General features: G+C 36.9%; 2 protein-coding genes across 3 annotated transcripts; both read right to left on the reverse strand.

Annotated features, from left to right (window-relative positions):
- Positions 1-630: 630 nt before the first annotated feature.
- LOC101986647 (olfactory receptor 6C3-like) lies at positions 631-1,569 on the reverse strand. Its single transcript, XM_005372168.1, has one exon. It carries the CDS (start codon positions 1,567-1,569, stop codon positions 631-633), a length of 939 nt encoding a protein of 312 aa, XP_005372225.1.
- Positions 1,570-8,521: 6,952 nt separating this feature from the next.
- On the reverse strand, positions 8,522-11,286 carry LOC101986930 (olfactory receptor 6C3-like). Of its 2 annotated transcripts, XM_013355598.1 has the most exons (2): positions 10,372-11,286; positions 8,522-8,545 (listed from the first exon to the last, which is right to left on the reverse strand). In XM_013355598.1, exons 1-2 carry the CDS (start codon positions 11,284-11,286, stop codon positions 8,522-8,524), a joined length of 939 nt encoding a protein of 312 aa, XP_013211052.1. The 2 variants fall into 2 exon arrangements, with proteins under 2 accessions (XP_013211052.1, XP_005372226.1); XM_005372169.1 differs by lacking the exon at positions 8,522-8,545 and having other exon boundaries at positions 10,348-11,286.
- Between the last annotated feature and the right edge of the window lie 1,398 nt (positions 11,287-12,684).

The following is a 12,684-nucleotide window of genomic DNA, read 5'->3' on the forward strand; positions in this document are numbered from 1 at the left end:
CTAAAAGAATATAAACATAATACATATTTATATCAAGGTAAGAAAAGGAAGATAGAGAAACTTCGCCCAATGAAATTAAGAAGAATATAAAGAGGAAGAAATAGCACCAAGTGTAAATGCACTTTACCATTAGCATCATCTTTTGTTGACAGAGACAGCAGCAAAACACAGGTTCTTATTCCACAATAATCATGACTATCAAATGTTCCATAATATTTTTCAGCGATTCCACCTCCTCCAGGGTTGAATGTTCCAAGGCAGATGAAATGTTGGACAATACCCACACAGGTTTAATGGAAAAGAGGAGTAACTTGAAAATTAAAAAGAAGGTAGAGGGAATGGAGATATGGGTCAAGAGTAAAAAGGGCTTGCTGTTCTTTCCAAGTACACTGGTGCAATTCCCAGAACCACATGGTAGCTCACAACTATCTGTAACTCTACTTCTAGGGAAACCAGTGCCATCATCTGGTCTCTAGGGGCAACAAGGCTTGCAACAGGCACACAGGTATACAGACAAGCAAAACACCCATACATAGTTAGTTTAAAATATGGAACCAATTACCTCACACTGTAAAGTTTCATCCCTCCTATTTTGAAAAGGTACAATGTTATTAATGTTAACAAATGCCTTCATTTGTTTCTATAAAACATTACTTTATTAATCAAATCCTTGAAGGCTTGTTTGACTTGTTGATTTCTCAATGTATAAATAAAAGGGTTCAACATGGGAGCAATTGAAGTGTTGAGAACAGCCACCCCTTTGGTCAGCGATGCCCGTTCATTGGCAGAAGGTTTGACGTACATGAAGATGCAGCTTCCATATGAGATGGAGATGACAATCATGTGAGAAGAGCAGGTGGAGAAAGCCTTTTTCCTCTGGCTGGCAGATGGGAACTTCAGAATGGTGCTGATGATGTAGATGTATGACAAGATCACTAGGACCAGTGTGAAAAGCAGAGTAATGGAGGCAACATAAAGGCCAAGTGCCTCTAAAAGCCTTGTATCTGAGCAGGAGAGTTGCAAAATGGGGAAGTAGTCACAGCAAAAGTGATCAATGACATTGGAAGTACAGAAATCTAACTGGAGGAATAGCATGATTAATGGGAAGATCATCAGAAATCCTACCAGCCATGAGGAGAACACAAGAAGGGCACAGACTTTCTGACTCATGATGACAGTGTAATGCAGTGGCTTGCAGATGGCGACATAGCGATCATAAGACATAGCAGTTAGAAGAAAGAACTCAGACACTCCCATGGAGATGAAGAAAAATAACTGAGCAAAACAGCTGTTGTAGGAAATGCTCTTAACTTTAGTAATTATTGACCCCAGAAATCTAGGGACAGAAACACTGGTGAACATAATTTCTAAGAAGGAGAAATTCCGGAGGAAGAAATACATAGGAGTCTTTAAACGAGAGTCAAGCAAGGTGAGGGTGATGATGGATAGGTTTCCACACACACTTAATATGTAAGCAATGAATAAAAAGAAAAAAATTACAACCTGCAGTTCTGGTGTGTCTGATATTCCCAAGAGCACAAACTCTGTAATCATAGAGTTGTTTCTCATGCTGATTTATTGTCCACAAAATCTATTGGTTAAAAAAAATGAAGCATAAATTTAATGTAAGAGAATTAAAGCCTAAATATTGATATTACTATGGTAAATAAATGAAGCAATATCTACCCATTCCTATTAAACCGAAAATATCTTGTTAAAAGCAAACATATAGATAGATGCATAAATCTCCCTTCAACCATTATATGCAAAGACTTTACATTCAGTCATTTCTGTGTGTGTAGTATACCACTGTAGATTTGTATAGCAACATATAGTAGTATCTTCATTTTTAATATGAAACACTGTTTTCTGGTTTCACGTATTGTATGCTTTCAGGACTGAATATATAACATTTAATTTCAATTCTAATATTACTTCGATTCTCTATAGTTTGTTTGTAGAAAATGAGTGATCAATAATTTTTACTGAACTCAAATGTGTCAGGGTTATTTTCAACCTTAGTAAATGTGTTTCTTATCTTTAAACTTTCCTGAGGAAAAAGAGGAACAAATGCAAAAGCTCTTTTATCTCAAAGCATAATAGTGCCTCCCTTCTCAAAGAATCAACAGAATAAATAAAATATATCTGTAGGATTTACTTCATCAAACCACATCCTCCACACTGTAATCTCCTATCTGTCCTACTTTCTCCTGAGAGCTAACAGACAGCACAGCGTGTGTGGTGATCACCGTGTGATGCGCTCCTTTCTAGACAGGGAGTCAGCAAGGGATAAGCAGTAAAGCTGAACATGGGCACTGTCCAGCTTTTTCTGTCTTGTCTTCTGAGTCTCTGTGGTTTTTTTCTTTAGGAATATGTATATTTATTTCATCACTATATCATCAAAACTGAGGAGTAACTATTATATGGTTTACATGATGTTTAAAATATAATAAAATGCAATAGTAATAAATATATTTAATAATTTGGCTTTTCCAGTATAGTAAATCTTTGGATGATAGATGAAAATACATTTACTCACAAATGTGAAACATATTGTTTGGTGCTGAAAGTAATATCAGTCAAATATAAAACCTTACAGTGGTCACCCCTGACTTAATTTCTGTCATTTAAAGAGAAAATTAAGCATATTAATATTATTCTTCAGAAGATGTTTTTGTCATTCAGGTAATTATTGCCACTGTGTAATACACAGAAAACTGCCATGTAAAAGAAGTATATGTTGAATTTCTTGCGATATTGCTAAAGTCTCACTGAGAAATAAAAATAAAACTATCTTCAATTACTTTTATCATTTCACAGAAACTAAGTATGCTGTGGTCCATGTCCAAAACATAATATTGTCATCCATGCAACTCTTTAAGAACATGGAGAAACTGGTACTGTTTTAGGACAGTAGAAAGTAGAGCATGTTGAAGGTCTCTTGATAAGATAAAGATTGAAATCTGCACGAGCATAAATACAGCCTTACCTTCTCTAGCCAGAGTATAAATCCCTGATATACTCAGCTAAAAAACAGAAGGATGCACGCAGAGGCTCAAGACATGTGTGGTGATGTTGTGACTCCTCTTTCTTGAAAACCAAACAATAGAGAGAGATCTAGAAAAAGTGTACCAATCAATTGATAACACTCAGCCTGGCTTCCCTTTGGTCAAGCAATTTTCTTAATAAGGGCATGGACTCAGGCTATGCTCAGGAGATAATTCTTCCTCTATTCATTTGGGATTAGTTAAACTCAAGACTAACCTGTCCGACAATGAGTTCTTTGAAACTCTTACTGATATTTTACTAATTAGTAAGTTCTGCCCATGCAGAGCAGAATATAGTACTAAAAGAAAACATTTTTTTAGTATCTTCAAAAGTTAGGAATGTATCTTATCTTTGTTTTTTTTATTTTTTAATATTAGGATTCATATGTGCTCCACAATATGACATCCAGAACCACAGTAATGTATGGTGACCTATCTTTACTTTTTCCTTGCATTTCCTTCAAATCTTTTGATTAGTCAAAAAAAGACAAATTATAGCAAATCAAATTGTTTCTATATATCACACACACAATCACATACTCAGTTATTGTATTATATTTTGTTTATATTTTGTTGTAATTTACATATTCTATAAATGCAGACATTGTGAGATTCTACTGCATAAAATGTTCTACTGTTTTCCTTTCCTATCTTGTTTTTTTTTTTTCAGTTAACACTCAGAAATGGATGTCTTTCCTTGGCAAATTACCTACAAATAAAATTCATCCTTCTGTAACAATTGCTTTGGATGCCAAGAAGACTTTTATATGATTTATTGTTGGTTAAGATTAAAGTTAGATTCACATTTTATGCATTAGTAACTCTGCCAAAATAGAATAGCATGAATGACTTCAAACTACTTAAATACTTTTAAAAATAGCATTGTACTTTAGTTTGCAAAAATGCATTCATGAGATCACAACAGTTGCGGCTGATGGCTCAAGATAAGCACAAGATCTTCCTTGGGAGGCTTAGCTGTTCCTGAGGAACCACGGGCTGATAGTGGCTACTGGAGGATAGGGGGTGATTTTCTTCAATGGTGTAGCCCTTAGCATGCTGCCCATATCCTAGTAAATAACCCTTCACCCATAGTGTAGGAATGTCCCTAATTAAAATCAAAAGGCTAAAATAAAAAGAATTGTGAAAGTAGAGGAGCTAATCTTGAGAAGTTTGTTGAAAGAGTGAGAGAGATAAGAAAGGTTGATAAGAAGAATATGACTAAAATATATAAATATATTAAACTGTTGAAGAATAAATTAATAAATTAAGTAAGTACACATTCTCCTTCTGGGTTTCAATATCCTCACTACTCCATTTTATATCCTGTAAAATTTCATCTTTAAAGTTTGGTAGCACTCTACTGTAGCACTGATCTTAGAGCTATACTTCTTACACACTTATCTACACACTCAAATTCTTCAGTAGACATAGTGATAAGCAGATAACTGCTTTCATTGGTGAATTTTGGTGGATGTACCAGAGATTTGTTCATTTCACCAATGTTTCAAACTTTTAAACAATCTTATTAGCTATATCTAATACTTATTAACTATATCTAAAAAACAACAGCACAAAGTTAATATTCTCATTCAAATATGGAATATTTCACATCGAGGTACACACATATACATTGTGTACAAATAAGTAAAATAGAAGAATGAGCATAGAAAACAAGACTAAGCCCAAAAGAACAAATATTTAATCTTGTAATTAATATCTCAGTGTCAAGAGCATGTGGTGGCATGATGTAAGACCTAAAGATTTTAGAAACTCCATCACTGCAACATCACCTTCTGGATCCCTAACAGACTTTCTCTTGGGTTGGTACCACTCATTGCCTGCAAATTTCTTGGCAGACATCATATGTTCCTATCCTCTCTTCATTTAGAAACTCCAACACAAGCACCAACTACTTAGTTATTAATGAGAGAGCTTAAACAGAGCTACAATAAAAAGGAAAAATGGAACAGAAATAAATACAAACGCATAGTTTAAAGAATAAAAGAGCACCAGGAAACAATATTTCAGCCAAGGATTGTGATGAGAGAGATGAAGAGATTAAGGAGAGGCCTGATCTGTACTGGAAGAAAGACCCCGTCCACCTAAGCTTCCAATCTGTATAAGGAAAATCCCTGAGAACTTTCTGATCCTAGAAAGGGAAAAAGCTGTAGCAAATGTGAGTCAAAGGGGACAAACTTCATACCAGGCCAGGCCAAACAGAGCCAATGAAGTCAGATCCTGTGCAGCAGGGGCATCCCTAAGCAAAGGCCCAGAGAGCCCACTGTGTGGAACTGTGGAAGTAAAACCCGCATTGCACTGTGGACCCTAAGATGTTGGAGAGACCAGAACCATGAAATGTCTGCCAAGGAAAGCTGCATACAGGGAGTGGAAACAGCCTAACAGAAAAATGGATGTTGCAGGTCCCAAAGCTGAAAGGGGAAACTCCATAAAATGGAGTAGTGAGGATATTGAAACCCAGAAGAAGAATGTGTACTTACTTAATTTATTTTTCAACAGTTAAATATATTTATATATTTTAGTCATATTCTTCTTATCAACCTTTCTCATCCCTCTCACTCTTTCTTATGACTTTTCCCAAGAAAACTACACGGCACCTTCTAGTACAATGAATGCTAGTTTAACTTCCTATTTTATTTTATTTTTATTGAAAATAGATATTTTTCATACAAATATTCTGATTATGGTTTCCCCTTCCCCAACTTCTCTCAAATGTTCCCACTTCCTCACCAACCCTAATCCACCCCCTTTCTTTTTTTTCATTAGCACACAAGCACGCATCTAAAAAATAAATAACAATAATAATAAGATAAGATTAAAAGCAAACCAGAATATGGCAAAACAAACAAATGGAACAAAAAGCTAAAAATAAAAAAACTACAAGAAACACATATAGGTGGAGGGACACATATGTTCACACAGAGAGAAATGTTTAGCATTCCTGATTCCCCTAGTATTTATCTGTGAATACAAGGACTTCTACAGGGGCTACCTGGTATTGTGGACCGTGTGAGATCCCAGGAAAGACTATGGAACTAATGATCCTTGATGGGAACCTATTTTCTTGAATTTTCATATTACTTCCTTTTTTGCTATGGGGTCTGGGCATCTGGAGTTAAGTTAATGTTTGTGTCTTTTTATATATGTTAAGAATAGTTTTTATTCTTGCATAAACTCTGGGTTAAGTTCCCAGTAACCATGCAGTAACTTCCAACATAATGTAACTAAGGTTCAGAGTATCTGACACACCCTTCTGACCTATGTGAACATTAGGTAACTCCTTCTGTGCACAGATATGCATAAAGGCCAACATTATATACATAAAATACAAATAAATGAGTTTTTAAAATAATTAGCAACTTAAAAGCAAAGAGATTTTTACTAAAATAACTGAATGTAAAATAATAAATCAAAATCATATGCTTACATTTAGAAGAATAATGGCAGTGGCCAATTAACTTTTAAAAGAGTTTAAACTAACTTTCAGTTCATGAAATATGAGTTCAAAAAGCAAATGGTACATTATTTCATAAATATATTAAGATGCACTTGAATCATATTCAGAGTATATGAAGTTGTGCACTAATACCATACATGGATCTTATACCATACATCTGAGACTTAAAACAGGAGGGAGAACTCAGGACGTGAGCTATCATACTGCTTTCTGGATATTCAACATGTTTGGGTCTTTTGATAAGATTTTAAGCCTACTCAGTTGTACCCCCAAAGATGAAGCTACAGACTTGGGATCTTTTATAAAGTCCATAGGAAATTAAGCTGAAGAGAGCAGGTCTATCCAGAGCTCCATGGGCGACTGGAGAGAGTCCACAGGGTGTATAGTGGTCTGGGCAGTTTGGATGAATCCCAAGGGAGAGGGGCAGAGTGAAGTAAGCCTCTTATCACCCACGTGTACATCTACAGATAGTTCCAAGGTAGGGTGGTGGGCTGAGTATCTTCAGTTTACACCCAGGGGAAATATCTGTGGGAAGCAGTTCTCCCACTGGGGTAAGCTATATGGACTAGGTGCATAGAAAATATTCTGAGTCAAAGATGTCTAGAGCTAAGAGTGAAGCCTTGTCTGGCCTCTTTCTAGGAGCCAACCATGAGAGCTGGGCATGAGAATCATGCCTAGAGAATCAACAGTATTAACGAGTATGAAGTCCTGGTGAAGGAAAATGAGGTCATGCACAGCCCAGGGAAAAGTATAGCATCATCAGCACAAGATCTGGGAAAGGCAATCTTTTGCAGCCTAGGGAGGAGAAAAGAGAGGGTCCTACCAGTCTTTGCAGGATCACTAAAAGACAGGCTAGGTCTCAGTGGCCTAGGAAGTACAACCTGGTACTGTGGATAGGGTGGGATCCTAGAAAATTTGAGTGGAATCTTGGGTGGATGAAAGAGAAAAAGGTAAGGACTCTACCTGAAAGCATGGTTAGCATGGTGTGCTAATGTCCAAATGGTTAGGTATTTAAAAACTGGGTCTCTAGTTGGTAGCACTGTTTGGAAGACTTCGGAAGTGAAGCCTTGCTGGAGGGTGCATTTGAGAGTATATGGCAACTTTGAGAGTATACGGCTTTTCTCTACTTCCAGTTTGTACTCTCCTTCATTCACATGGTAGAATATGTGAGTTCTCAGCTAACTGCTTAGACCATGATGCCTGCCTGCTGTCATGTCTCCCAGCCATAATATACTCTTTACCCTCCAGAGCTAAGCTACTTTTGGTTATGTGATTTGCGACAGCAACAGAGAAAGAAATGAATATGCATGCATGGTGTGGGAGGTGTTTCTGTCTATGTGTTTCTTTTGTTGGTTAATGAATAAAGAAACTGTCTTGGCCTGTTGACAAGGCAGAATTTAGGTAGGTGGGGAAGACAGAACTGAATACTGGGAGAAAGAAGGGCGGAGTTAGAGAAGCCATGGATCTGCCACTGGAGGTAGACAGGCTGAGACTTTGCTGGTAGGCCACGAGCTTGTGGTGATATACAGATTAATAGAAATGGGTTAAATTAATATGTAAGAGTTAATCAATAGAAGCTAGAGCTGAGACAAGCAGTGATTTAATGAATACAATTTCTGTGTGGTTATTTTGGGGATAAACTAGCCAGGTGACCGGGACAAACAAGCAGGCCCTCCTACACATGCGGTCTGGGGAAAGACACACAGGATCCAGTAAGGCCTGGAGAGAGGGGAAAAGAATCCCTAAACAGCCCTGTGGTCAATATGAAGTCCTATTAAGAACAAATAGGATCTTGGGCATCTAAAGGGGAGAAAGAAGAGGACTCTTGTCTGGAAAGGAAGCACAGTGGGTACACTGTGAAAGAAAAACAGGATCTTTAGGATCCTAGGGAGTTAAGAGAGAGGGTCCCATCCAGCAATGTCATCTTTACAAGGCCCTGAGAACTCCAGGCTTAGTCTTGGTCAGCCTAGGGAGCAGAAAGGAAAGTCATGTTGTCTCTTCATTGTTTCCCAAGTAGAATGAGCTCTAATGGCTTCCATTTAAACATTCTGATCTTAATAACACTCACTCTACCAGTCATGGAACAGAATGTGGTGATTCCTTCAATCTTCGAGTATATCTACTGCAATTATGCATTCTGGGACTTGGGAAATAATCATGAAATGAGTTTGGGGACACACTGCACTATCTGTGTTTTGGTCCTGGAATAAAAGTCCAAATAGATCCCCTGAGTGCCACAAGCACTTACTTTCACTGGAAGGTCATAAGGCTGTCTGAAATCTCCAAGAATCTATGTCACGCTAGAGACAACAATGGGCCCTGAAGAGTCTGACTATTCCATTTTCCCCAGTATATAGTAACCTGGTAAAGGTCCATTAAGAAAGATAGAGGGAAAGTGCCATGATCTGGACTGATGGGAGAAGGATCATTAGAATCCCTCAGGGATGTTCCGTATTGGTGGTCCGATGCAGACAGATCAGCCTTGAACACATAAACAACAAAAGTGGTCTCATCAGGTTCTACTTATATATGTATTCATACATAAACACACACATATGTGTGTATGTATGTATATATATAATCAAATATATATGATTATATATATAATCAAAGAAAATAAGGATAAAACTTAAGAGGGATCATTGGAGTGTTTGAAAGAGTATATCTAGGAGTATCTGGAGGGAAGAAAGGGAAGAAGAAGTGATATAGTACTACTTCAGTAAAAAATATTAGGAAATGTTATTCTACAGGTACAGGCAAATATCCTAGGCACTGCAAATTTGCAGTGAAGTGGGCATGGAGAGATGGCTCAGTGGTTAAGAGTGTTTGATGCACAATCAGGAGGTGAAGGCATTGGCTATAAGTAAACACATAAAATCTGAGCATAATCCCCTCAATGTCTATAACTCAAGAACTGAAGGGTCCATCAACAAGCGGATCCCTGGGACTTGTTGATGGCAAACCTAGCTGAACTTCAGGTTGATGAAATATTCTGCCTCAAAGGAACCAGGCAAGAGTGAGAAGGGGACACCCAGCACTATCCTCTGACCGCCATTCACACAGGCACGCACGTTCACACACACACACACACACACACACACACACACACACACACGTGCAAACTCCCAACTATGCCCACCATCCCAAACGGACACACAGAAAGGAATAGCCATCACAGAATGTACAATCAAAATGAATATAAAACGTAATAACATTTGTATCAAGGTTAGAAAGGGAAGATTGAAAAACTGTGCCCAATGAAATAGAGAAGAAAACAAGTAAATAATGAAAAGTGTGAATGCATTTTACCATTAGTATCATATTTTTGTTGACAGAGACAGCAACAAAAAACAAGTTCTTATTCCACAATAATGATGACTATCAAATGTCCTATAACATTTTAGAGTAATCCCACATCCTCCAGGGTGGAATGTTTCAATGCAGATGAAATGTTGGACAATACCCACACAGGTTTAATGGAAGACAGGACATAGTAACTTTAAAATTAAAAAGAAGGTTGAGGGAATGGAGAGAAGGCTCATAGGTTAAAAATTATTGCTCTCCTTTCTGAGTGCACTTGGTGCAATTCCCAGAACCCACATGGTGGCTCACAACCATCTGTAACTCTACTTCCAAGGGACCCAATGCCCTTCTCTGGTCTCTGTGGGTATCAGGCTTACAATAGGTACACAGGTATACATACAGGCAAAACACCCAAACACACAAAATACTTAGTTAAAAAGATGAAATCAATTATCTCATACTGTAAAGTTTCATTCATCCTATTTTGAAAAGGTACAATGATATTCATGTTAACAATGGCTTTCATTTGTTTCTATGAAACATTACTTTATTAATCAAATCATTGAAGGATTGTTTGACTTGTTGATTTCTTAACGTGTAAATAAAAGGGTTCAACATGGGAGCAATTGAAGTATTGAGAAGAGCCACCCCTTTGGTCAGCGATGCCCTTTCGTTGGCAGAAGGTTTGACGTACATGAAGATGCAGCTTCCATAAGAGAGGGAGATGACAATCATGTGAGAGGAGCAGGTGGAGAAAGCCTTTTTCCTCTGGCTGGCAGATGGGAACCTCAGGATGGTGCTGATGATGTAGATGTATGACAGAATCACTAGGGCCAGTGTGAACAACAAAGTGATAAAGGCAAAATAAAAACCAATTGTTTCTAAAAACCATGTATCTGAGCATGACAGTTGTAAAATGGGGAAGTAGTCACAGCAGAAATGGTCAACGACATTTGAAGCACAAAAATCTAACTTGAGGAATAACATGAGCAGTGGGAAGATGGTCAGAAACCCTCCCAGCCATGAGGTGAGAACAAGAAAGGCACAAACTTTCTGACTCATGATGACGGTGTAATGCAGTGGCTTGCAGATGGCAACATAGCGATCATAAGACATAGCGGTTAGAAGAAAGAACTCAGACACTCCCATGGAGATGAAGAAAAATAACTGAGCAAAACAGTTGTTGTAAGAGATTGTCTTGACTTGAGTAACTATTGACTCCAAAAATCTAGGAATGGAAACACTGGTAAATATAATTTCTAAGAAGGAGAAATTCCGGAGGAAGAAATACATAGGCGTCTTTAACTGAGAGTCAAGCAAGGTGAGGGTGATGATGGTTAGGTTTCCACACACACTTAATATGTAAGCAATGAATAAAAAGAAAAAAATTACAGCCTGAAGCTCAGGTGTGTCTGAAATGCCCAAGAGCACAAACTCTGTAATCACAGAATGGTTTCTCATAATGATTTATTGTTCATAGAATCTATTGATAAAAATCAAAGTGCAAATTTTATGTTGATGAATTAAAGTTTAAATATTGATATTACTATATCCAGTAAAATGAAACAATATCTTTTCATTCCTATTAAACAATTAAAACATCTTGTTGAAGGAAAACATTTTTAAATGGGTTATAAAGCTCCCTTCAATAATTATACACAAAACCTTTACATACAGTCATAATTTCTATATGTGTAGAGTACTTTTGAACTATAGATTTCTGCAACAATAGTTTAATACTGTCTTCATTTCCAATATAAAACATTACTTTCTGGTTTCATACATCATATGCTTTCATAACTGAATACATAATTTTTAATTTCAACTATAATACTATTTTCCAAACTTCTATAATTTATTGGTAGAAACTGAGCACCTAATCGTATTTACTAAACATAAATGCTGTCATGGTTATTTTCAAACTTAATATGTGTTATTTTAAAATGACCAGAAAAACAAATGTGTTTGTGAACACTGAAATTGTCAGAGACCAGCTTCAACAAAAATACCACTACCAGGGTAGGGGAATGTGGGTTGGAAAAATAAGTAAAGAGAACAAAATTGCAAGTGAAAATAATAAAACAGAAAATATAGAATAGTACCAAGAGGGAGTTCCAATGAATACTGAAATTTGTTTGCCTTTAATTTTCCATGCACTTTTATAACCCAATATAACAGGTGGAAGCAGACAGAAGACTGCTTTAACACGGTACAAAGGACAATTAGAATAGTTACCTCCTTCAATATTTAGAGCCATCAAGCCACTAATCCATGATAAAGGCATTCTGTTGTTTAGGCAGTGAACTAACCTAGACCAAGTATCCTGAAGGCAGGCACTCCCTAGGTCAAACCACCTATTTCAAAAGAAGGAGCAGAAGTATGCTTGAATGTCCTAACCATTAGGCAGAGTGGAGTGGGTGGATCTGTATGGGCCATCTTAAGGTCCAAAACACAAGAAACCACACCTTAGCTCAGGATGTTTAACTATATTTGTTATCAAAAATTTTGAGTGAGCTGAAACTCTGACCTTCAGACAAGATGAAAATAGGCTCACATTTTTGGGCCTCCACAAGAAATGAGAATGGATTTTCTATTATTATAAAAACAAGTAAGTCCTAATTTGTGGGAATAAAAACAATAGCAAGGAAAAATAATTTAAGCAGAGCCAGAGGTCAGTAACTACTTTCTGTGAATTCTGAGCCATTTACAGCATTTCGACATGTTCTTTTTACTAAGTTCACTTTGTGATCTTATCTTTAAACTTTCTTGAGGACAAAAAGGAACTCATACAGAAGATTTATTACGTCAAATCATAATAGTGCCTTCCTTCTCAAAGAATCAACAGAATAAATAAAAATG

This window comes from Microtus ochrogaster, unplaced genomic scaffold, assembly GCF_000317375.1.
Source record: "Microtus ochrogaster isolate Prairie Vole_2 unplaced genomic scaffold, MicOch1.0 UNK223, whole genome shotgun sequence".
In the NCBI taxonomy this organism is placed as follows: domain Eukaryota; kingdom Metazoa; phylum Chordata; class Mammalia; order Rodentia; family Cricetidae; genus Microtus; species Microtus ochrogaster.